General features: G+C 51.5%; 1 protein-coding gene across 2 annotated transcripts in view; it reads right to left on the reverse strand.

Annotated features, from left to right (window-relative positions):
- The window catches only part of SCNN1B (sodium channel epithelial 1 subunit beta), a 71,288-nt gene that overhangs the window by 3,750 nt on the left and 41,517 nt on the right, over nt 1–26,021 (reverse strand). For both annotated transcript variants that reach the window (XM_024744563.1, XM_024744564.1), the window contains exons 2-8: nt 24,198–24,516; nt 21,546–21,822; nt 15,571–15,761; nt 5,515–5,618; nt 3,543–3,706; nt 3,123–3,230; nt 583–700 (exon numbers count right to left, since the gene is read on the reverse strand). In XM_024744563.1, the coding sequence (XP_024600331.1) occupies nt 583–700; nt 3,123–3,230; nt 3,543–3,706; nt 5,515–5,618; nt 15,571–15,761; nt 21,546–21,822; nt 24,198–24,508 (1,273 nt within the window). In that variant the 5' untranslated portion in view covers nt 24,509–24,516. The remainder of the gene's footprint in view (nt 1–582; nt 701–3,122; nt 3,231–3,542; nt 3,707–5,514; nt 5,619–15,570; nt 15,762–21,545; nt 21,823–24,197; nt 24,517–26,021) is intronic.

A 26,021-nucleotide genomic window follows, 5' to 3' on the forward strand; every position in this document is an offset into this window, starting at 1 on the left:
CGGGCCACAGCTACTGAGCCAGTGCGCCTCAACTAGAGAGCCCATGTGCCGCAAACTACAGAGCCCATGCGTTCTGGAGCCCACGTGCCGCAACTAGAGAAGAGAAAACCCGCATGCCACAGCTAGAGAGAAGCCTGCGCGACGCAACAAAGAGCCCGTGCGCTGCAACGAAAGATCCCACGTGCCTCAATGAAGATCCCATGTGCCGCAACTAAGACCCGATGCAGCCAAAAAGTAAAATAAATAAATAAAAGGTTAAAAGAAAAAGAGGTGGTGGGATGCTCTTTGCTGCTGACAACATCCATCGGTGTTCGGACTCCAAGCCTGGATCCCAGCTCAGTGTGAGCCCAGCAGGGGCTCCTCCGCCTGTGGCTTCAGGTCTCAAGGACAAATTCTCTCCCGAACATACGTGTTTCAAGTGTACAGTTAGTGGAGTCGAAGAGTAGGGGGAGCGGCGAGAGGGGCTGTGGTCTGAGAGGACGGGGACGGAGGGCTTGGAGCTCCAACCTCCCTTGTGGTCAGGGCCTTCGGGGGCAGTGGCCCAGCTGGCGGGTGGCCGGTCCCCCGGGGCTGCCCACTCACCCCAGTCTGGGAATTCCTGGTTGTTGCAGTATTTCTCTCCGCGGGGCAGCGGGTACAGGTAGTGGCCACAGCTGCAGTTACGGATCATGTGGTCTTGGAAGCAAGAGCGAATACAGGCCTGGGGGTGAAGGAGGTACAGAGAGAATGCAGACTTGACGGTGATGTCCCTGTCCCAGCCCCGGGGGAAGGGGGCCCGGAGAGCTTGCTGCCCAGGCCACGGGGGCTGGGGTCGGGGGGCGGGGCCCCTCCTGCGCAGAAGCAGTGGCCGAGCCTCCTCCAAGTTGGGGCGTGGTGGTCCTCCTCTGTCCCTGGCCCCCGTAGAGGGGCTCGGGCCAGACGCCAGCTCTCTAAGGATGGCCCCTGCCACCTTTCAGAGTTGGGGCCCCACGGATGACATGGGGAAGGGTGGCTTGTTCCAGCACTAAAGCTGACTCTGAGGACTTCCCTGGCGGTCCAGCGGTTAGGACTCTGCGCTTCCACTGCAGGGGGCACGGGTTTGATCCCTGGTCAGCAAACTAAGATCTGCACGTGGCCAAAAAAAAAAAAAAAAGCTAACTCTTAGATAGCGCTTGTCACAAGGCTGCCAGCAGCTTTCCGAGTCCTTTACGTGGAAGGACCCAGAAGGGAAGACAGGCAGGCTTGCCCTGTGCTCCTTCTTCCTGGAGAGAAACACTCAGGGAAGGCGAGAAGTGTGCTGTGATTGCTCAGAGTGGAGGGAAGAGGAAGTGACCTTGTACAGAATGTCCCCTGTTTGGGGATGGGGGAGGGGGAGAGCGGACTCAGCCCTCGCCTCCCCCCGCCCCGGCCCCGGGCTGGTTGAGATGAATCTACTCATACTGGGTTTTCAGGTCATTCCACTCAGAGACGAGCTATGTGTCCCGGGGCCAGCCCTTAGCCTCCGAGCCTCAGTTTACTCCTGTCGCTCCCGTCGGCTCAGGCGGGGAGGTCGGCTTGCCATGGGGCGCTCAGCGAACGGAAGCAGCCATTCCTCACGTCTCTTGCTGCCCAGGTTCCCAAGCGCTGCCTCTGGAGGACCCCCTGTTCCCACCCCGGCCAAGGAGCCCACAGCTTCTCTTCCGCTCTCCTGCCTGCTGCTCCCCAGGCCAACCCATCCTCTCCTCTGTCCTCCCTGGCAAACCTGTGGGCTCCCTGCAGGAGGAAGTGGCCGGGGGGAGGGGGGAGGTGGCAGATGAAATGGCACAGCCGGGAGGAGCGGGTCTGGGGCAAGGTCAGGGGCAGTGGGGTCAGAAGGGAGCCCTGACTTGGCCAAGTGTCTCCCACTCGCCCAGACCTCACTGTCTCACCTGGAAGGAGGGAGTCCTCTCCAGGGCCCAGCTGAGGCTGGGCTAGGGCGGGGGCCTGGGCGGGCCGAGCACCTGACCAGGGCCTGGGGCTTTGCCAAGGTCTCCGGCCAGAGTGGTGACTGCACTGGACTGGACGAAGCAAGAACTGAGGTTTTTCTAGAATGAGGCCTCCAGGGCTGGGGCCTGATGCCTCTGGCCTCCCCCTCCGTGCTCCCCACCTCCCTGTGCTGTCTTGTCTGTCCATCTGTCCTCCCTCCAGAGGCTTGGAAGGTTCCCTGAGCTCTCCTTCGCAGGCAGAAGCCCCTCTAGACAGAAGCGTCAGAGTGTGGGCTGCCTGGGGTCAGCTGGATGGAGTGGGCGGGCAGGCGGGCATGGGGGAGAGTGGAGTCCCCTGACTAAGGCAAATGGGAAGACCACACCTTGCTTGGGGCTCTCAGACACGGAGCCAGGCACTGCTCTGCCATGGCCCTTGTTATGCCTCAGTTTCCTTATCCACCAAGGAAGACTGGGCTGGGAGAAAAAGTGTCAGCAAGTGGTCACTTTTGCAAAGACTCAGTGTGTCCTCTCCACTGGGGCCAGGTCTGAGGCCAGGCCTCCTGGGCTGACCTTGGAGATCAGCATAAGGGGGAAGCCCCCAGCTGCAGCAAGGGGGATTGAGGCCAGATACAAAGAGGGACTTCTCAGGTACATCAATAAGGCATTTGGACTGGGGTTCTGTAAACCCCAATTTCTTCATTCCTAATAATAGTATCTACATCTTAGGGTTGTTGTGAGGGTTAAATGATTTAATGTCTATGTGTGAAGCACGTGGAACAGTGCCTGCCTAGCACAGAAGCCTGCTGTTATTAGTATATTAATACTTACAATAAATGGCATATATAATAAATGCTATTAATAGCATAATACGTTAACAATAATTAGTAATTATTGTTAGTATATAATTGCCCGTAGGGGTATTGAAAGGATTAAATGATGATGTAATTCACGTAAACCCTTAACATACACAAGGCTTCTTCTTGGGAGACCCCAGAGCGAGACCCCAAGGGCACACCTACAAAGCAGGGTGGAGAAGCGGCCAGCCCTGGGCCCCGGTGGGAACCAGGACAGGGCACCCTCTGGTCCCAAAGATCCAGCAGAGTCAGCCTTGCTGGGATTAGCTTTCCCAGAGACCTCAGGCCTCAGGCTAGGTAGATGTGGATGGGGCCCCAGCGTCACGAGGCTGCACCATCTTCCCACCTGGATGGAGTAGGTCGTGTTGTAGTCGCTGTAGAGGTTTCGGATGGGGACGTCGGAGCCGTTCACGGTGCACTGGCTGTAAGGCTCGCCCTTGCGCTCCAGCTTGTCCTGTGTGAGAAGATTTTTGTGGAGGGGCCCCTGGTCACCCCTAGGAAGCCCCCTCTGTTCCTCCCTCCCATCTAGCATGCAGGTCTAGGGGATGCTGAGAGGGGATAGAGGGCTGATGTCCCAGCAGGTGCCAGTGCTTGGGGGGCACTCATCTTCCCCCAGAGTGTGGCCGCCCGATGTGGTTCTAGCCAGAAGGCGAGGCAGGAGTGGATGGTGAGGAGATCCAGGGCTTGGGGAGGCCTGGATCTCTGGCTCTCAGGCCCTGGGAGGTGGGCGCTGGGCAGGTGGGGTGCCCTTGGGCTGCAGCCATACCACCAGCACCCCGATGGAAGTCTCCATCCCCGACATGGCGAAGATGCCCTCTTCTTTGATGAAGGGGTACGACATCTGCTCGTGAAGCATCAGCCGGGCACCGGCCGTGGACGTGAGGAAGGGCACGTAGTCTTCCTGGCCCACGTCCAGGATCAACTTCAGGCCTGAGGGGAAGATGGGGCCGAGGGCTGCCTGAGCTCGCTCCCCAAGGCCGAAGGGACACCCACCACCCACTGGTCCAAGTTCCCTCCAGCCAAGGGTCTGTGCAGGAAGCTGGCTCCACTTTACGAAAATCCAGACTTCTTGCCTTCTCTAAGGCCCCCATTCGAGTCCAAGCCACCATGGTCTCCTCTCTGGGCTCCTTTTGCCCCCTATACCACCCGCCATGATCTCTCTTCCACAGGGCAGGTAGACCTAGGGCCACAGCACAGGCAGTCCTACCTCCAATCACACAGGTCCTCGCGCTCTCCACTCACTTCCCTTGGCTGCCGTGCTGCTTCCTGCTGCTGGGACTTCGTAACGCTCTCCCTTCTCTCTGGAATGCTGTCTCCAGCCTCACCTTTCACCTAGAAACTCTTGCTCTTCCTTCAGATCTCAGCCCAAGTGTCACTTCCTTCAGAAGCCTTCCCTGACTACCTAGACTGGGTCTCAGGATCTCTGCGATATGCTCTCCTAGCCCTGGAACTTTCCTTCCAAGCACCTCTCTCACTCTTGAGATTCTTCTTTTATTATCTGTCTTCCTGCCCCACTCCACTGTTCCCTTCTTGAAGGGAGAGACCAGACCCATCATTTTATGCACCATGGGACCGGGCTAGGTGGTTAGGACAAGAAGGCTAGCATTTATTGAGCACTTGCTACATGCTGAGTGCTGGGCTAAGGGCTTTATTTACATGATCCCACTGGTGCTTTCAAGGGGCGTATGAGTTAGGTACAATTATCGTCCCCATTTTACAGATGAGGAAACAGGCTCATAGAGGAGAAGGGATGTTGTCATAGGTCACTCAGTGAGGAAGTGGAGGGTTGCTGGGCTTCTAAACAGGCAGCCAGGCTCCTTGATCTTAATCATCTTCTCGTATAGACTTGAGTTGACCAGCACCTCTGTGATACCCAATGTCTTCAGGGGCACAGGGGTGGTGAAGGGTGGGCAGCCCACCCACACCCCTATTGACCAGCAGCCCTGACAGTTGCTGAATGACACCTGCCCTTTGATGGCTGGGGAGGGCAGAACCTGAGCGGGGAGGAAGGATTTGCTCCCCAAGGCCTGGTGCACATGCTGAGTCCGCCAGCCTTTCTCCCAAAATGAGCAGCCTCTGCTATCAGCCACTTCCTCTTCCTCCCTTCTGTTCACTACTTCACCTGCTCTCTGTCTCTCAAGAACTGCACAGAAACAAGGCTGAGAGTAAGGGCTCTGCCCCAGGGTAACTATGTGAGCGTGGGCAAATTATTTACAACTTCTCAGAATATCTGCATTTATCGAGCATTTGCTACTTGCCAGGCTTAGAGACAAGGCTGCTTGCTCTGTGCTCAGAGGTCTACCTGCCTTAGGCCAGGATGATTCGATGAGTTCTATACCATATATATGCTCTGCTCTGTTCGATATGGGGAAACAAGGGCTTCGAGAAGTTAAGTCTCAGCTCAGCATCACCCGGGGATAAATGGTGGAGCTGGGATTCCACCCAGTCACAGAAGCCTGTGCTCTCGACCACTAAGCTTACTGCTACCTCGCTTTCCTCATCAGCAAAATGGGCACACCAGTCGCTACCCCAGGGATTTACGAGCGTTGGGTGGGGGGACGGCTGAGAAGGCACCTGGCCTAGCCCCCGTGCACACAGTAGAGGCTGCCCCTCCGCGTGCCAGCCTCCCTCTAACCTCGGTCCTGCCCCTCAATAGCCGATGGTAATTTGGTCTTTCAGCCCCACATGATAGGATTTAAATCCTCATGGCCCTGGCTCCAGGACAAACCAACACTTACCAAACTCAGCTCCGGGGTTGGCTGAAGGGAGGGCCTTCTCCTTCATGCCCCAGTTGAAGATGTAACAGTTGCCATAATCAGGGTGGAAGATGCGTGTGAAGTTCCTGAAAGAAACACCATCAGCTAGAGAGCAGGGCCCACCCCACCCCAGCTGATGCCTCCCCTTTCCAGGGCTCGGGTAGATTACTGCTCAGAGAGGCTTAGGAAGGGAGAGGTGAGCAACAGGTCATTCTGTCCCTTTACCTGCACCCATGCACCCACCAGAGAGGAGATTCCTGGACTCCCTTGGGAAAGAAGGGTGAGGAAGGGTGGGACTAGGCTCTCTGGCTTAGCCATGAGTGATGAAAAAGAAGATTATTTGATGTTTTCATCTGTCTCATCTACACGGTCTTCTAAGTCATGTGGTCATTTAAACGGTGGCCCCCAAAAAGAGATGTCCACGTCCTAACACCAGGGACCTGGGAGTGTGATCTTATTTGGAGAAGGGGTTTTTGCGGACATAATTCAGGATCTTGAGATGAGATCAGCCTCTTTTATCCATGCGGGCCCTAAATCCAACCATGAGTGTCCTTAAAGAGACAGAAGAGGAGACACAGATACAGAGGAGAAGGCCATGTGAAGACGGAGATAGAGACTGGAGTTACACAGACAGAAGGCAAGGAACACCTGGGCCCACCAGACACTAGAAGGGGCAAGAAAGGATTCTCCCCTGCAGCCTCTGGAGAGAGCCTGGTCCTGCTGACACCGGGACTGCCCGCTTCTAGCGTCCTCTGTGAAAGAATAAATTTCCGTTGTTTTAAACCACCCAGTTTGTGGTCATTTGTTACAGCGGCCACAGGAAACTAATACAGATCATAAGAGTGAGAGGGCGGCTCCAGGCAGTGTTTGCTGCAAGGAGCTGGCAGAATGCAGACAGGTGGGCTTGTCGGGGAACCTCAGGAGCTCAGGTAAAGAGGAAAGTAGACGGAGATGGAGGGCTGTGAATCAGGAGAGGGTGCAAGCAGAGGCCAGGAAAGAGAGAACTTCACAACGAGGTGTGAAGAGCCCCATCTAGGATCCTATCTTATGTCATGAGAATGTCTCCTAAGGAAATAATTCAGCAACAACACAAAATGTTTGCATAAAGATGCTCACGGAAGAAGCAACAGTATAATGTAGTTTCAGATAATTTGGTTACTGTTTTTTGATATGGAACTTTTCAAACATAAAAAGTTGAGAGAATGAAGCCCACCACCAGCTTCAACAATCCCCTACGGGACTTCCCTGGTGGCGCAGTGGTTAAGAATCCACCTGTCAATGCAGGGGACACGGGTTCGAGCCCTGGTCTGGGAAGAGCCCACATGCCGCAGAGCAACTAAGCCTGTGCGCCACAACTACTGAGCCCACGTGCCACAACTACTGAAGCCCGTGCACCTAGAGCCCGTGCTCCGCAACAAGAGAAGCCGCCGCAATGAGAAGCCAGCTCGCCGCAACTAGAGAAAGCCCGCACGCAGCAACGAAGACCCAACACAGGCAAAAAAAAAAAAAAAAATCCCCTACGGCCAGTCATGTTTCATCTCTACCTGCCCCCACTCTCCCTCCCATATTTTTGAAGAAAATCTCAGACATCATAGTTTTATTTGTTAACATTTCTATGTGTATCTCTACAAGAACTCTTAAAAAACCATGCTAAACATAACTAACAAAAATTCCTTAATATTATTAAACATTCAATTTATATTGTCTCACAGAGGTCAATTCTGGTTTTACAATTTATTTGTTTAAACTGGGATCCAAATGACGTTGACATGTGATTGGTTGATATGCCTTTGAAATCCCTTAATCTATGGCTCCCTTCATCTGACTTTTTTTTTTGTCCTTGTAAAATAGCTGTTAAGAGTTCTGGTTTCATCCAGCTAATAACTGAAGAGGGAGTGATACAATTAGAGGATCATCATTTTGCACCCCCGATTTTGGGGATTTGGGGCAATGTGCACCAGTAGTGACCAATGCTGTGTGTCCTGATGCAAGAGCACAGGCTGTCCAGGAAGTGGCCTTGCCAATAAACAAAACAACAGCAAAACCCAGCCTTGAACAGGATCGAGCATCTGTCTCTACCGTTTATAGCAAATCCTGGAGACAGAGGAACAAGTTCAAAGACACTACAAAAAGTCAGTATGCAAAATCCAGACTCCAGTTTCTTCAACAAAGAAATTGTGAGAGAGGGTAAGGGAGGTAACCTATAGATTAAAATAAACTACAAAGACTTGGTTACAATCACAACCTGTGGACTTTAATTGGATCCTGATTCAAACAAGTAAACAAAAAAGTATGACATTGACGAGTGTGAACACGACTGGATACTTGATGGTATTGAGGTATCACTGTACATCTCTTTTTCAGGTAGGATAATGGTATCGTGCTTCTGTTAAAAAAAGTCTTTCTCTTTTAAGATACATTCTGAACACTATATAGATGAAAGAATATTATGTCTGGGATTTGCTTTAAAAACAGCACAGGACAGGATGTGAATCACGCTTGTTGGTTCTGGGTGGGTAGGTCCATGTGAGTTCATCACACCCTGTTCTATGTGTATGTTCTCAAGTCTTCATAGGAAATAGCATTTAAAATGTCCTTGTGTTGGGCTTCCCTGGTGGCGCAGTGGTTGAGAGTCTGCCTGCCGATGCGGGGGACGCGGGTTCGTGCCCCGGTCTGGGAAGATCCCACATGCCGCGGAGCGGCTGGGGCTGCAAGCCATGGCCGCTGAGCCTGCGCGTCCGGAGCCTGTGCTCTGCAACGGGAGATGCCGCAACAGTGGGAGGCCCGCGTACCGCAAAAAAAAAAAATAATAATAAAATAAAATATCCTTGGATGTTTTTATACTGTTTTTGTTATTTTATTAAAAAACAGACAGGAATGGGGCTCAGTGCATCAAATACTGCAGAAATATCACCTGAAACGCAGTACTTTCTAAGCTTTCTGTCCCGCAACTTTTACTGAGCTAATTTCAGGGGCCAGGCCCGTGCTGAAGATTTCTAATTCTCAAAATAACCCCATGAGGTCAGCTGCTCTTTGTCCCTGTGTTCAGATTAGGAAACCACTTCCTCTATCTTTTGTCTCACCGTCTGTGCCAGCAGAATGAGGCGGGTCCAGGGCAGGCAGTGAAATCCAATCTGGGAGCTGACCCTGCCTGACACATGTGAGCTGCCTCCTCAACCTCTGAGCTTTGGTGTCCTCCATGGTGAAAGGGAAATCAGGAAGAAAGTGCATTTCTTCACCCAACATTTACTGAGGAGCGCACTACACTGGGGACACTGAGGCTGGCAAGACAGCCCTACCCTCGAAGCTCACAGCGTGGGGGACACTACGGAGCAGCGCCATGGCAATCCTCTCTTTCCAAAGTGCGTCTCTGGCCTAGCTGCCTCCCTCCACCTCCAAGGCTCCCAGCCTGGTCCAGGCCGCCGGCGTCTCCTGCCCCAGTTCCTGCTGGAGCCTCTGCCTCCCCCGTCCTGCTCCCTCAGTCTTCCTCCTGCACAGTGGTCAGGGTGAGTGTTCAAGTTGTGAATCAGCCCACGGCACGCCCCTGCTAGAACCTTCCAGAAGCTCCTTGCTGCTCACAGAATAAAATGCAAACGCCCTACTGGGCTTTCTCCCCGCGTTGTTCATTATACTCCAGAGACACTCCAAGATGTTTCCAAATTCAAGGCCCGCTGCTCCTTGGGCCTGGGATATTCTCTGAGCAGCAATTTCATCGCTCGGAGCCGTCCCCTGACCTCCCTACGCAGAGTCACTTCCCAGTTACTTGACCATTTCCACCTGCTTATTCCCCTGCGGGCATGCGTCAGAAGCTGAACTCATCTCCTTTAACTGCTTGTTTATCAGCTGCCTCTTGCTTTAGACCATAATCCCAGGGAGGGCAGCTGTCTGTTTGCAGGGAGAAAGAAGTTAAAGGCTAGGAGCTCAGGCCCGGGAGCCAAGCCTGCCCGAATTTGAATTCTGGCTCTGCCACTTACTAGCTGGTGAGCCTGGGGGGAGTCACTTCACCTCTCCGTGTCTCGTTTCCCCACCTGTAACACTGGGGTAACAACAGCGCCCACCCAAAGGGACTGACGTGAGGGTTGGAAGCCAAGCACACTGAAATACTGAACAAATTCACCCCCCATCCTCAGAGCCTGGCACTCGGTAGACACTCAGTAAATATTTGTTGGATAAATTATAGTATGTGGTAAGAGTATCAACAGAGATAAGCCTGGAAGAGTGGGCGTCGGGGTAGGGAGTAGGTCAGGGAAGGTTTCGTGGAGGAGGTGAGGCCTGAGCTGAGACTTCAAGGGTGAGTAAGAGGTAGCCGAGCCTGGCGGGTGGGGAGGAGAAAGGGCAGCCCAGGCAGGGGGCACGACACACGCGAAGTCCCAGAGGGAAGAAACAGCTTTGGGCAGGCACTACAGAGTCTCTGTCCCGTGTGGGATCAGGGCTGTGGCCACAGGGAAGGAACGGAGCAGGGCAAGCCAGCTGCAGCCAGGCCCTGTTCTGGAAGGAGAGGCCCCACCCCAGGGGTGTGGGGATACGGTGTGCCCAAGGAGCTGTCCTGGACATCTACAGCTCAGGAGCGGGAGGTGGCTCCGGGCACGGCCAGATCCCCTCCTGTCCCGGGTTGCACTCTCAGCCTTGCCAACTATTTGCTTGTTGATAATGTTCTTTACCTGGAGAGGCTGCTCCCAGCACTGGCTACCTCCGGCTCCAGAGCTAGGCGTTCCGCTCCAAAAACCTTCCCTGGAACAGAGGCTAGGCGTATAGACAGAGACCAGCAAGCCTCCAGAAAAGACTGGGAAACAGAGCATCCTAGCAGGAAGCAGTATAACAACAGTGGTACTGTGTAGTAGGGTTTGGGGAAGGGCAGGAACTAGCTGGCCAATCCCTGAAGCAATAATAACAACAACGACAACACTTATAGATGCCTAGATCTTGGTTTCTAAATACCATTCTCCAATAAGAGGACTGGAGCTCCTCAGAGAAATGGCTGGTTCTAGGACTGGGGCATCTTGCTGTACCAGAAAGTAAGGAAGTACTTAAAAAATAAATAAAGGGATGGGAACACGTCCAAGAGACACAGGAGCCAACTGAAGGAGCTCTCAGTGGCCAAAGATGGAAAACTTTGAGTAAGAAAATAAATAGTGTGGTATTGGATTACAACCCAAATATACATGAGTCCATACTGGTATAAATTAAGAGACTGAATAAATAAACAAATGGACAAGACATAAATCTTCCTTACAGAAGAATTCCAAATAGTGTATGTTCCCCTCTCCAGGAGAAGTGGGGTTTAGTCCCTCTCCCCCTGCCGTCACCTCCACCCCCCAGAGTACAGGCTGAACTTAGAGACGTGCTTCCACGATACAGAGCACAGGTGGGGAAAAGTGGTTACGTTAGAGTGGAGAAGCCCAGCACGCAGCACCTGAACCAAGGGAGGAAGGCCAACATCGCGGGTGGTGTCGAGTGCCTAACATGTACCCCACACACCATGTGATGAGAAGCCCCTCACCTCTGTGGTCTTCTTCCCCCAAATCCATCTTATCTGTGTAACCCCAAATCAAAGCCTTTCTATAAGACATCCAACCAGTACTCTGAAACTGTCACAATCATCCAGAACAAGGAAGTCTGAGAAAGTGTCACAGCCAGAATGGACAAAGGAGGCGTGACAACCGACAGCAACCGACAGGGGTCTCTCGGATGGAATCTTGAACAGGAAAAGGTCACCAGGGAAAACTGACAAAATCCAAATAAAGTGTTAGGTTTATTTAATAATGATGTGCCCATGTCGGTTTCTTAGTTTTGCTAAATTACTATGGTGATGTAAGATGTTACCGAGAGGGGAAACTGGGTGAGGAGTACAGAGGAACTCTGTACTCTCTCTCTGAAACTTTTCTATAAATCTAAAGCTATTCCACAATAAAAAGTTTATCTTTAAAGTGCTCATATAATTCTTAACACATGCTCGGCACTGTTCTAGGCACTTTTTTGTTTTTCTTGTCTCCTCTACTTTTTTTTTAATATCTTTATTGGAGTATAATTGCTTCACATAAGCACTTTATCTATGTTAACTCATTTAATCCCCATGATAGCGCTATGAGGTCATTTCACTATTCCCATTTTCCAGATGAGAAAATTGAGGCACAGAGAGGCTAAGTAGCGTGCCCAGCAACACACAGAGCTGGCATTCAAATCTGGGTGCTTTGGTGTCAGGGTCCAAACATGGCTCACATGTTCCTAAAACTGCAGCTGCTGCGTCTTGAGCATTTGCCACATACGAGCAGGAGAGGAAGGAGTCCAGAACAGAGTGAGGAAGCCGTTGTGTCTGGAGCGTGGCACTGTGAGGGCAGAGAGAGGCACGTGTCCTCAGCACTGAGTCTGAGGCTGATTCAGGAAGGTGGGTAACCAGCTGGCTGTGGGAGTGAGCAGAAGCGCAGAGATGGGTGGACTGGGGTTTCTGCGCCAAGTGTCTAGGTCACACCCTCCACTCAGATTGCCAGTGCTGAAGAAACAGGCTTGGGAGGGGTGGGTGGGGAGGAAAGATGATCTTGATTTCTGATGAGGTGGTGAAGTGACACAGGGTGGGCCTGGCCCAGACTGCCACCTCTGACACTCACCAGCTGTGTGACCTCAGAGATGTTGCTTAACCTCTCTGGGCAGTGGTTGCATCATATAAAACGAGGGCTTGTTGCCAGGGTCAAACTGATTTTATACATGTAAAGTGCTAAGAATAGTGCTTGGCACATCAGAAGGGCACAATAAACATTAGCATCATTATTGAAGAATGAGTTCCTTGTCAAATGTGGGTTTAATGAGAATAATACTGAGTCTTCACTACTGTCAGCCTGTCATGCATATTAACTCATTGAATATTCAAAATAACCCTGTAGAGTAGGCACTGTTACTATCTATTTTACGGAGGAGGAAATTGGAGGCATATAAAGGTTAAGAAATTTGGGACTTCTTCCCTGGTGGCGCAGTGGTTAAGAATCCACCTGCCAATGCAGGGGACACAGGTTCAATCCCTGGTCCGGGAAGATCCCACACGCCATGGAGCCACTAAGCCTATGTGCCACAGTTACTGAGCCTGCGCTCTAGAGCCCGCGAGCCACAACTACTGAGCCTGTGTGCCACAACTACTGAAGCCCGCGCGCCTGGAGCCTGTGCTCCGCAACGAGAAGCCACCACAATGAGAAGCCCGCGCACCACAACGAAGAGTAGCCCCCACTTGCCGCAACTAGAGAAAGCCCGCGTGCAGCAACAAAGACCCAACGCAGCCAAAAATAAATAAATTTTTTTAAAAGGTTAAGAAATTTGTTCAAGGCCACACAGCTTGTAAGACAGAGCAAGGATCTGAACCCAATAGTCTAACTGCAGAGTCCAGCCTTGAGCCACCCCTTCACTAGACTTACTCCCCAGCCCTAGCTACACCACAAAAGTTGTGTGGCCAATACCGGGTGTTGCCTGCCCATCAGCCATCTTCTCTTTGGGGGACCACCCTCAGTCCATGTGACCCAAATGTGACTCGTTTTGGAGGGTGCCATCTTGGCAACAAGCAGGTCATCCCCAGGTTGGCTCTGGTCCTGGATCAGGCCTGGAAACAGCTGGCTCAGTTTAGGGGCCGTGCTGTGCGCAGAACGCACGCCTTCGAGCACTGCGATCCTGCTCGATGGGAGATGCTCACGCTTCAGGCACCAGGGACCTGGCAGCCGATCCCAGTGGACCCTAGTTGAACCCACTGTCCCAACTCACGTGCACTTCAGGACATATTCTGACTGCGCAGATGGGCCGTATATTTGCAATTACGGTATTACATCTCTCTCTTTTAGCTGAGAGGGTAAAAGATGAACTTGTGGGCACAGCACTAGTCCATTGTGTACCAACGACCTTCAGGCAGGGCTGCCAGGAATGGTTGGGCAGGTGTGCTCTGAACCAAGTGCCCTGGCCCAGAGAGAGGGTTGGAATCCAGCCTGTAACCAACCAGCCAGGATGTGTGCCATCAGCAGGGAGCCATCACGTAACTCTTCTACCTGTAGGACTGGCCTTTTCTGATTCTCACAATGGACCAAATGTGCAGCGCTGCCTCCTCAGTGGGCCTGGATTCCGTGACACAGCCTACGAAATGCCTGCCTTTCGAGTGCCTGTGCGTTTTGGGGGACAGAGGGTCCACAGCTGTCAGCAGATTCTCAACAGAGGTCCCTGAAGGTGTACGATTTGACTGAGTTGGGCTGAGGCCACAACCCCTAGGAGGGTGAAACCGGTAGCCTGTCACTCATCCAAAGCACAACGCTCCATTCTCCAGAGGCCTTAAGTGTGGGAATTTGAAGCCCCAGGCCAGGAAGACGCCAGCACCTCTGGGAAACAGGACTGGCTGAAGCCCGGGGCGGGACCCAGATGGTGTGGTCCCCCTCACCCAGAGGCCTGGCCAGGAAGCCTGGAGGGGGCGCTGGGGCTTCAGCAGCTCTGCCTGTACCCAGCCCCTTCCTTCCCCCATGACCCGCCAGCCGACCTAAAGCCCCTCTGACGGCTGCCCCAATTCAGGGACAGAGCTTGGCTCTCAGGCCCAGGGTCTGGATGGTCAGAAGCTGGGGAGGGGAAGGAGGGGGAGATCTGTGGGCTATTTGTAAGAGGACACATGCTTTTAGGATTGACCCTGCCCTCCTTCTGCCATCTTTTCAACACTAGGGGTTGTTTGGGAAAAAGGTGTTTACAGCGAAGACTTCCAGGGCCCTAAGTGCTGACATGAGCCGCTTCATTTCCTTTTTTTTTTTTTCTAAAAAAAATTTTGTTTGGAAGTTATCTGCATAATGTACTTTTGTCACTATGAATTCCTTTCATATTTTTTTAACATTTTATTGGAGTATAATTTCTTTACAATGGTGTGTTAGTTTCTGCTTTAAAGTGAATCAGCTATACGTATACATATGTTCCCATATCTCTTCCCTCTTGCGTCTCCCTCCCTCCCACCCTCGCTATCCCACCCCTCTAGGTGGGATAGCACCTAGATCTGATCTAGCACCGAGCTGATCTCCCTGTGCCATGCGGCTGCTTCCCACTAGCTATCTATTTTACGTTTGGTAGTGTATATATGTTCATGCCTCTCTCTCACTTTGTAACAGCTTAAAGACACAGACCTACTAGAGAATGGACTTGAGGATATGGGGAGGGGGAAGGGTAAAAAAGTTTTTTGTTTTTTGGCCACACAGCATGTGGGATCTTAGTTCCCTGACCAGGGATCGAACGCTGCACCCCCTGCCATGGAAGCGCGGAGTCTCAACCACTGGACTGCCAGGGAAGTCCCCCCCTTCGTTTACTCTTCACAGGAATTCTAGATAGAAAGTGGCTATGGTTATTGTCCCTGTCTTAGGATGAGAAAACCGAGGGCAGTAGATGCTGGGGTACCTGCACAGATCCCCAGCTGCGGGGTATTGGAGGCTAACAGCTCACAGCCGCCCCTTCTCCCGCCACCTTGCCTGGGAAATTAGGAGACCCCTGCCCATCCTCCTGGGGGTGGCACAGAGCCAGTGAGTAACTGATGGGGGCACGTACAAGGGGCTGCTCCCACGCCCCCGCCCCCGCCCTCCGCTTAAGGGAGGTCAACTCTGTGGTGCGGTTTACGCTCCCCGTGGATCAGGTCAGGCCTAGACATCACCTGTGGCCACAGCCTCCCTTAGCTCAGTCCTCTTTCCTGCAGACTCTTCCTAAAGCGATTCCCTCAGTACGTGATGGGGCCTTCAGCGCATCCCTGTCTCAGGCTCTGCCCCCAGAAAACCAAAGACACCTGGGCACAGAAAACTGTGGTGCAGGCTGAGTGGCCAAGCAGGGGTGTGGACGGGGATGTGGACCCTGGCTGCAGGGGCCCAGCGGCGCTTACCTGTAGGTGCAGGCCTCGGCCCCGAATGGCCAAGCAGGGGTGTGGACGGGGATGTGGACCCTGGCTGCAGGGGCCCAGCGGCTCTTACCTGTAGGTGCAGGCCTCGGCCCCGAATGGCCAAGCAGGGGTGTGGACGGGGATGTGGACCCTGGCTGCAGGAGCCCAGCGGCGCTTACCTGTAGGTGCAGGCCTCGGCCCCGAAGAGGCAGGCCAGGATCAGCTGCTCGGCCGAGTAGCCCATGGCCACCAGCTCCTGGTTTGGAACCTGTGCGAAGATGTTGGTGGCCTGCAGGGCGTACCACTCCGTCACTGCCTGGGTGGCGCTGCTGAAGTTCCGGAAATTGCACGTGGTCCCATTGTGGCTGCACTGCGGGGCAAGAGAGGTTCCTGTGGGCGGGGGCTGCTGCCAGGCCTCTGCCCCGAGGGCCAGGGCGGCGGGTGCGCTGCCAGCTGCCCTTCCTCAGGGGGCGCCTGGGTGCGGGGGCTGCCCATGGCTGGGCCGGGGGGAGTGTGTTTGCACTCACGGTCACAAGGCTCAGGCTGTCCCCTCACACACAGCTCTGCAGTCACAAGGACTCACAGGCAGCACCAGCCACCCCCATATAATATAGCCTCAGGCACAAGGGAACACACACACGCATACACAGACAGACCCCGCTTTCCGACACCTGCAGTCACATGATGTCCTGGGGTCACAACTCCACACACACACCCATGTACCTTGATTTACGCAAGTGGCACCACATTCATGCTCACGTGGGCACATCTACAGCACACACTCGGACCCTCCACTCCCCTGACTCCTTTCCCAGCCCCCTCCCCAGACATCCAGAGGCAGCTCCCTGGAGGCTGTGTGGACCAGGAAGGACCCAAGACTCCAGGTCTGCCCACCCCTCGGCTGGGAGAAGGACCCGGGCCTCGTCAGCTTGAGCCGACAGAGGGGCGCAGGCCCCTCCACCATGAAGCCCAGGTCCCCTGCAGACACAGGACGGACTAGGCCCTGACACTCCAGCCTTGGCCACTCTGCCTCTACTGGTCCTCCTGGTGGGAACCCAGGAGGCCTGAGGGAGAAGCTTCTCCTTAGTTCTGAGACAGCCCTCTCCAGGCCGGCATGGGGCGCTGTCCTCATGCCAGTTCCTGGAGGTCCTCATGTCACCTCAGGGAGATGATACTACTTAAGAGTCACTCTCGGGACTTCCCTGGTGGCGCAGTGGTTAAGAATCTGCCTGCTAATGCAGGGGACACGGGTTTGAGCCCCAGTCCGGGAAGATCCCACATGCCACGGAGCAACTAAGCCTGTGTGCCACAACTACTGAGCCTGAGCTCCAGAGCCTGCGAGCCACAATTACTGAGCCCACGTGCCATAACTACTGAAGCCAGCGCACCTAGAGCCCGTGCTCCGCAACAAGAGAAGCCACGGCAATGAGAAGCCTGTGCACCACAACGAAGAGTAGCCCCCGCTCGCCGCAACTAGAGAAAGCCCGTGTGCAGCAACAAAGACCCAACGCAGCCAAAACTAACTAACTAAATAAATAAATAAGTATGTATGTATATATGTATATATAAAAGGCTCACTCTGTCCTGGGCTCTGTTCTCAGGACTGTTTTTTTTTTTGGCCACGCCCCATACCTTGCAGGATCTTAGTTCCCTGACCACGAATGGAACCTGGGTCCCCTGCAAGGGAAGCTCAGAGTCCTAACCACTGGACTGCCAGGGAATTCCCAACTCAGGGCTTTAGTTCTATTATCTCATCAATTCTCACAGCAGCCCTGCCCCATCATCATGAAGACACTGAGGTCCCCAGCCCACTTGCACACCCACACAACATGCACTCACACACACACGTGGGGCCTGACCCTGAGAGCTGGTGCAGCCACCAGGACCACGCCTACTTTACAGATGAGGAAATGGACACAGGAAGCCTGCTAACTGCACCAAAAAGTAGTAGGGCATTGGGTCAGAGCGGGCACTGGGCCTCTGGAGCCTCGTGCTGTTTGCTGGTTTGTATGGAGAGGTGGGGGGGCTGGGTTGTGGGAGTCCTGACCACATGGGGGGCACGGGAGGCAGTGGCATCCTTCTGGGGAGTGTCTAGCCCCAACCTGAGTCCCCAAACAAGGCTGATCATCAGAATCACCATGGAGCCTATTAACAAGACAGATTCCTGGGTCTGGGCCCAGAACTGCCCATTCAGATTCTCCAGGAATGGGGCCCAGGGATCTGAGCAGTTACAGAGCTCCCAGGGGATCCCGGGGCACAGACAGGGAACCTTCTTCCTACTGCTGGCTTGCGGGCATCCCAGCATCCCAGTTATGCTTTGGCAATGACTGTACTGCATAGCTGTGGTTTTTCACCTGTCCGATATTTATGCCTCTGTCTTTTGATAATAAGACTTAATTCCTCGTTGCTGCTGCTGTTGGCTGAGAAACATCTTTTTGTTCACAGAAAACAAGATTATGTTCTTACCAAAAAAGATGAAACCAGCTAGGTTACTTTCAAAAGACAACCAAGTGAGCACTGCAGACTAATGAGTAGGATCAATAAGAACGTGACTTTGGCACTTTTAACGTTGACAAGTTCTGCATTTCTGCTGTTTCAGTTGTACTACTACAAGCACTATTTATCAGCAAAGCCTTTGAATGCTCTTCTGTCAAAAATAACAGCCGTGGCTTCAAGATGGCAGAGGAGTAAGATGTGGAGATCACCTTCCTCCCCACAACTACATCAAAAATACATCTACATGTGAAACAGCTCCTATAGAACACCTACTGAACGCTGGCAGAAGACCTCAGATTTCCCAAAAGCTTTGCTTTTACCATTCGTCCTAGGGTTCTACCTGTCCGCCTTGTTGTTGTTTTTGTTTTTAGTATAGTTTTTAGTGCTTGTTATCATTGGTGGATTTGTTTTTTGGTTTGGTTGCTCTCTTCTTTCTTTCTTTCTTTTTTTTATTACTTTTTATTTTTGATAATATATTTTTTATTTTAATAACTTCCTTTTCTTTTCTTTTTCTTTCTTTTTTTTCTCCCTTTTCTTCTGAGCCGTGTGGCTGACAGGGTCTTGGTGCTCCAGCCGAGTGTCAGGGCTGATCCTCTGAAGTGGCAGAGCCGGATTCGGGACATTGGTCCACCAGAGACCTCCTGGCTCCATGTAATGTCAAACGACGAAAGCTGTCTCAGAGATCTCCATCTCAAGCTAAGACCCAGCTCCACTCAACGATCAGCAAGCTACAGTGCTGGACACCCTATGCCAAACAACTAGCAAGACAGGGACACAACCCCACCCATTAGCAGAGAGGCTGCCTAAAATCATAATAAGACCACAGACACCCCAAAACACACCACCGGACGTGGTCCTGCCCACCATAAAGACAAGATCCAGCCTCATCCACCAGAACACAGGCACCAGTCCCTTGCACCAGAAGCCTACACAATGCACTGAACCAACCTTACCCAATGGGGGCAGACACCAAAAGCAACGGGAACTACGAATCTGAAGCCTGAAAAAAGGAGATCCCAAACACAGCAAGTTAAGCAAATTGAGAAGACAGAAAAATACACAGCAGATGAAGGAGCAAGGTAAAAACCCACCAGACCAAACAAATGAAGAAGAAATAGGCAGTCTACCTGAAAAAGAATTCAGAGGAATAATAGTAAAGATGATCCAAAATCTTGGAAATAGAATGGAGAAAATACAAGAAACATTTAACAAGGACCTAGAAGAACTAAAGAGCAAACAAACAATGATGAACAACACAATAAATGAAATTTAAAATTCTCTAGAAGGAATCAATAGCAGAATAACTGAGGCAAAAGAATGGATAAGTGACCTGGAAGACAAAATAGTGGAAATAACTACCGCAGAGCAGAATAAAGAAAAAAGGATGAAAAAAATTGAGGACAGTCTCAGAGACCTCTGGGACAACATTAAACACATCAACATTTGAATTTTAGGGGTCCCAGAAGAAGAAGAGAAAAAAAAAAGGGATGGAGAAAATATTTGAAGAGATTATAGTTGAAAACTTCCCTAATATGGGAAAGGAAATAGTCAATCAAGTCCAGGAAGCACAGACAGTCCCATATAGGATAAATCCAAGGAGGAACATGCCAAGACACATATAAATCAAACTATCAAAAATTAAATACAGGGACTTCCCTGGTGGCGCAGTGGTTAAGAATCCACCTGTCACTGTAGGGTTCGAGCCCTGGTCTGGGAAGATCCCACATGCCGCGGAGCAACTAAGCCCATGTGCCACAGCTACTGCAACTACTGAAGCCCACGCACCTAGAGCCTGTGCTCTGCAACAAGAGAAGCCACCGTAATAAGAAGCCTGTGCACTGTGACAAAGAGTAGCCCCTGAACACCACAACCAGAGAAAGCCTGCGTGCAGCAATGAAGACCAAAAACAGCCAAAAATAAATAAAATAAAATAAAATAAAATAATTTAAAAAATTAAATACAAAGAAAAAATATTAAAAGCAGCAAGGGAAAAGCAACAAATAACATACAAGGGAAATCCCCATAAGGTTAACAGCTGATCTTTCAGCAGAAACTCTGCAAGCCAGAAGGGAGTGGCAGGACATATTTAAATGATGAAAGAGAAAAACCTACAACCAAGATTACTCTACCCAGAAGGAATCTCATTCAGATTCAACGGAGAAATTAAAACTTTCACAGACAAGCAAAGGCTAAGAGAATTCAGCACTACCAAACCAACACACATATCGATAACTACCCTAAGTGTAAATGGATTAAATGCTACAACCAAAAGACACACTGGCTGAATGGATACAAAAGCAAGACCTGTATATATGCTGTCTACAAGAGACCCATTTCAGACCTAGGTACACATACAGACTAAAAATGAGGGGATGGAAAAAGATATTCCATGCAAATGGAAATCAAAAGAAAGGACATGGAAGCAACCTAAGTGTCCATCGACAGGTGAATGGATAAAGAAGATGTGGCACATATATACAATGGAATATTACTCAGCCGTAAAAAGAAATGAAATTGAGCTATTTGTAGTGAGGTGGATGAATCTAGAGACTCTCATACAGAGTGAAGTAAGACAGAAAGAGAAAAGCAAATACTGTATGCGAACACATATATACGGAACCAAAAAAAAAAAAAAAGCCTCTGAAGAAACTAGGGGCAGGACAGGAATAAAGATGCAGACATAGAGAATGGACTTGAGGCCACGGGGAGGGGGAAGGGTAAGCTGGGGTGCAGTGAGAGAGTGCCATGGACATATATACACTACCAAATGTAAAATAGATAGCTAGTGGGAAGCAGCCACATAGCACAGGGAGATCAGCTCGGTGCTTTGTGACCACCTAGAGGGGTGGGGTAGGGAGCGTGGGAGGGAGACACAAGAGGGAGGAGACATAGGGACATATGTATATGTATAGCTGATTCACTTTGTTATAAAGCAGAAACTAACACACCATTGTAAAGCAATTATAGTCCAATGAAGATGTTAAAAAAAAAAAAAAAAGACTTAATTCCTCCTTCAGGAAGCCACCCCTTCCCCCCGGCTCAGTCCATGTGGTCTGATAAAGGCTGACATCATCCTCAGCTCCAGGGTACATGACCCAGGTCTGGCCAATCATGAAAGCCTGTCCTCCAGCTCACAGTGATTGGTTTAGGGGTGAGCATGTGACCTGATGATCAGTCTCAGGACTTTCACTGAGGCAATTAGGAAAGAAGAGCTTTGCTTCTGGGAAGAGTGCTAAGCTTGTGGGATATACGTCTGGCATTGCCAGGGTCTTCCATGTGGAGAGAGCCAGCCAGAGAGCAAAGTCAACTGAGAGAAGAGATGAACGTAGGTGGAGAGAGATGGACTCCTGAGGACAGCATCTGAACGCCTGGATCCAGCCACATCTCAACTTAATACACCCCTGGACTTCTCATTTTGTGAACCAAGGAATTCCCTGCTTTGCTTAAGCTAGTTTGAGCTGGGTCACTGGCATCCAAAAGTGTCTTGACTAACATACCAACTATTTCTAATTTTAAAAAAGCACTGCAAACATATAAAATAGGCACTGGCTCCAGCCTGTTTTTCCCCCAGCAAGACTCAGATTATTTAAAGAAAGAAACTCCCATCAGCCTCACTAGTTAGGGCCCATTGTTTGACCTGTGCCTGGGGCCCACTTACTAGTTTCATGGCTACTTTGCATCCGTGGGCACTGCAGGTCCTTCCTGGTGCTGGGGTGCTGCTTGCTGAGCCATTGTAGTTGTCCTCAAAGAGGTCAAGAACCACCGGGTGATGGGGGTTCTGCTCATCGATAAAGACCAGGGGCACGTGGTTCCAGATGGTGAGGTTCAGGGCCCTGGTGGTGTTCACATGGCTGAGCTCAGGACCCAGGATCCTCTCCAGGACTGCCTCCATCAGTTCATCCAGGTCCTTCAGCAAATGCTTGACTTTGGAGTACCTGTGTGGGAGAGAGGGCAAGTCAGGGAGGCAAGAGGCAGCTTCAAAGCAGAACCACTGTTGTCTGGGATCCCCTCCTACTGCAGTGTGGCTGCCACCACATGTGAGAAGAATGTTCCTCCACCCCAAGCACCCACCTCTCTATCTACCCACCCATGCTTCATCCATGCATCCTTCCACCCACCTGCTCCTTCATTCCTTCACCCAGTATTTGGTGAGCATCTACTATGTGCCAAGTACTGTGCAAGGCACAGAGGATATTATGGCAAACAAGACAGAATGGGTCTTTTTCCATATGAAATTCACAGGCTAGTGGGAAAGAATACTAAAAGCTCACAGTTATTTATCACTTACCACGTGCCAGGTGCTAAGTGCTTCCTACATCTTTTTATTTAATCTTTGCCACAATTCTATAATCATCCCCACATACGGATAAAGAAACTCTGGGAGCTGCTGTGACTTCCTGAGCTCATCCCACTGATGAGGCCACAGAGCTGAGATTGGAACCTGGGTTTGGTGGGCTCCAGTAGGTGTGCTGTGTAGGCACGGGGCTCTGACTTCTCCCTGCCAGGAGGGATAGAGAATGTTGGGGGAGGGGCGGGTCTGTGACCCTAATTCTCCAGCAGCAATTTGGGGAACAGGAGCCGGTTTCAGGAGGGAGAAGGCAGATGGGACTGTGGGGCTGGGATCCAGGATCTTCTCTCAGCCCCTGAGGCTCCCATATTGCAAATGGTGACCAGTCAGTCTGGCAGAAATGTGTCCACACCAGCGGGTGTTCCCACCAGGCCCTGGGTGGGGGCCCCAGGCCCTGCACCCTAGTCACTCCAAAACCCAATTTATCCAAGACCTTGCCCCAGAGTGTGGTCTCCAGGGTGGTGTGTATCAGCTCTGGCTGGAGGACTTCCTGCAGGAGACAGCACTAAACCCTGGACACAGGCCCAAGTCCTGGTATGAAGGTGTACATCAGCCAGAGCTGACACCAGCCTCAGATGACGACACAACCTGTACCCTGACCATCAGCTGCCTCTGTGCACACAGGGAGAGGAGGATTGGGTAGGTGGCGGGCTGCGGGGTAGGGGCTGCTATTACAGCCTAGATGTCCACAGCTGCTGTCGAGCTTGGTAAGTCCTGTTTTGGAATTCATGGGCTCTGGGTTTGAATTCCGGCATGCCACTTAATATCTGTGTGACTTTGAGCAGGTTAACCTCTCTGAGGCTCTGTTCTCTCATCTACAAAATGGGGGGGGGGGATTGAAATATTTACCCTAGAGGGCTTTTGGAGGATTCAATTAGGTGATGCTTATAAAGCAGGGTGTGTTATTATTATAATTATATTAAGAGTTTTCTCAAGTAGCTTCAAAGACCACCCAAGCAAGGAAGAGCAGCCCTATTACTAGAAAGAAGTGACTTTCTGATAGCTGGAAATGTAATCAGGAAATATGAATTCCCTTCCAGGACCTTCTTTTGGACAAGAACGTTCCCTGAGACTCACACATGCTGGCCCTTTTGTCAAGTCCTTGAATGCACCAAGCTCTGTCTCACCCCAGGACCTTTGCATGTGCTGTGCCCTCCACTTGGGGCATTCTCTTCACTCTGCCTGGCTAACTTCTACTCATTCCTTGGGGCATTTTTCTCTGACTGACCGTCTGCCTTTCCTCAACCCAACCCTGACTAGGTTGGGTGTCCTTGGGTGTCCCCTTCCTAGGCCTTGCCATCAAGTGGTTAAACAGTGGTAGCTCTGGAGTCAGATCAGGCCTGGATTCAAATTCTACAGTTGCTCACTGTGTGTCTCTGGGCAAGTTCCCTCACTTCTCTGAACCTCCATTTCCTGACCTATGAATTGGGGCTACTATAGCAGTGCCCACCCCTAGGGTGGTTGTGTGGATTAGAATGACATGAATTACCCAAAGAACACTCAACACGCTGCCTGGTGTTTCATAAGCACTCAATGTATGGTTGCTATATATATTTTTTAATCCTCACAATTACAATGAATTCAATATTTATGGAAAAAAAAGATTAATGTCTGTTTTCTCTGGTAGACTGTGACGAGGGCAGGCATGTTGTTTTAGTTACTGATGTATTTGTGGTTCCTAGGAAAGTTCCTGGCAATAGTAGGTGCTCAATAAATACACATTGAATCAATAAATAGGCACTGGCATGCCTGAAGGCAGGGACTACCAGGCATTTTTTGAGGTTCTTTTTAAGCCTAGGAGGTTTATGAATTTTGAATCTTACTTGCTACAAAGGGATGAAAACAAAGAAGGAAAGAGAAAGAGAGAAAGGGGAAAAAGGGAAAGAAGGAAGGAAAGCTGGAAGGGAAAAAAAGAAGAAATGCAGCCCCGCTGAGAAAAGCCGCACTCCAAGGACCACCTACTGGAAGGGGCTGGTGTTGCAGATGGTGACGGCGGGAAAGTCCATAGCCTTGAAGCCGATGGAGAGGGAGACGCTGACCTCCCAGCTCAGGTAGGTCCTGATGAAGACACCCCATTGCCAGCAGACGAGGGAGGTGAAGAGCAGGGTGAGCACGAACCACATGGCCTTCTTCTTGGGCCCCTCGCAGATGATGCGTTTGGGGCCATGGGTGTTGGTGTTGTCACAGTACCATACCAGCAATTCCTTGTATGTGTAGCCGGGGCCCTTCTGCAGCCGGTGCAGGCACTTGAGCAGGTACTTCTTTATGTGCATCGTGGCTCCTGCAGATACAGCCGGGACGGCCACTTCAGATACCACAACAGCCTCCCGTCCCAGGATCTCCCAGTCATGGCCAGAGCATGGGCACTGGGGACAGGAAGGCCCTCTTTCTATCCCTCCCTCCCTTCCTTCCTTCCCTCTTGCCACTTATCATCCATCCATCCAACCAACCCCAAAGCATTTATTGAGTGCCTACTGTATGCCAGGCACTGAATTAGCCCCTCTGGACTCAATGATGAGCAAAATGGACAAGGTTTCTTCCCTCTGAGAATTTCCAGCTTAGTGGACAAGTTACTTAAACTCTTAACTCCTCAGGTTCTCCGTGTGCAAAACGGGGACAACTGTACCTAGTTTTTATAGGATTGCTGAGAGGGTGAAATTAGGTGAAACATAAAAAGTGCCAAGTACAGTGCCTGGCACAGGCTACATGCTCAATATGTTAGCTACCATTATTACTAGCTGTGAGTGCTGAGACAGAGATCAACCAACTGGTTACAGAATGTGATAGGAAGGATTGGGACCCTGAGTACCCAGAGGCAGTAGACGGCAGTGGTTAAGAATGAGGACTCTGGAGCGAAATGTCTGGCTTTGAATCTCGGCTCTGCCACTTTCTAGCTGTGTGACTTTGAGCGATTCACTTTCTCAGTGCCTCAGTTTCCTCATCTTGTAAAATGGGGATAATAACGGTCCCCACCTCACAGGGTTGATGTGAAGACTGAAATGAATGAGAATGTGGAGAGTGTGGATTCATGCCTGGCACCTGTCAGCTACTGTTATTACAAAGGGGGGCCCCCGAAGTCTGGGAGTCCTTGGAGGAGTTGAGTTAAAGGACAGGAGTGGTGATGGGAGGGTGAGGGGACAGCAGGAGCAGAGGCCGATCGGGAGGGAGCCTGGGGACATGAACAGAGCTGGCCGCGCAGGGCCTTGTGGGCCATGTTAAGGAGTGGGGTTTCAATCCTAGGACAGCTGGAACCTGTGGAGACGAGATGCTGTCAACTCTGCGGTCTGAAAAGAGCGCCGCAGCTGCTCGGTGGAGATGGACTGGAGCGGGGTGAGGGTGGCTCCAGGAGTGCTGGGTGCTAGCTGTGGGTCAGCCAGGAATGGTTAACCTCTCTGAGACTGTTTCCCACCTGCGTGAGCAGACAGGGTTCTTGGGACGTTAACCGAGATAGCTGTCAAAGAGCCTGGCACATGATGGCTTCTCAGGAAATACCCGTTTCCTCCTTCCTTCTGCCCATATACAGAGCCAGAACCTGCTGAAGGAGCACCCCAGCCCTATCCCTGGAGCCCCAACTGGCCAAAGGCCACCTCCTTCGTGAAGCTGTCCTGACTCCCTGGCTGGAATGAGCCCTGCCCTCCTCTGAGAGCCTCTGCCTTTCTGGGGGCTCTGTGCTGGGCAGGGTGTTGCCTGCTTCCCAGCACCCTCTCCCCTTGCTTGGATGTTTCCTCGGGTGAACCCCTCCCCCAGTCTCAGTTGGTGTGAGTGGCCAGGCTACCATCCCTGGGT

The sequence above is a fragment of the Neophocaena asiaeorientalis genome, unplaced genomic scaffold, assembly GCF_003031525.2.
Source record: "Neophocaena asiaeorientalis asiaeorientalis breed wild unplaced genomic scaffold, Neophocaena_asiaeorientalis_V1.1 scaffold91, whole genome shotgun sequence".
Taxonomy (NCBI): domain Eukaryota; kingdom Metazoa; phylum Chordata; class Mammalia; order Artiodactyla; family Phocoenidae; genus Neophocaena; species Neophocaena asiaeorientalis.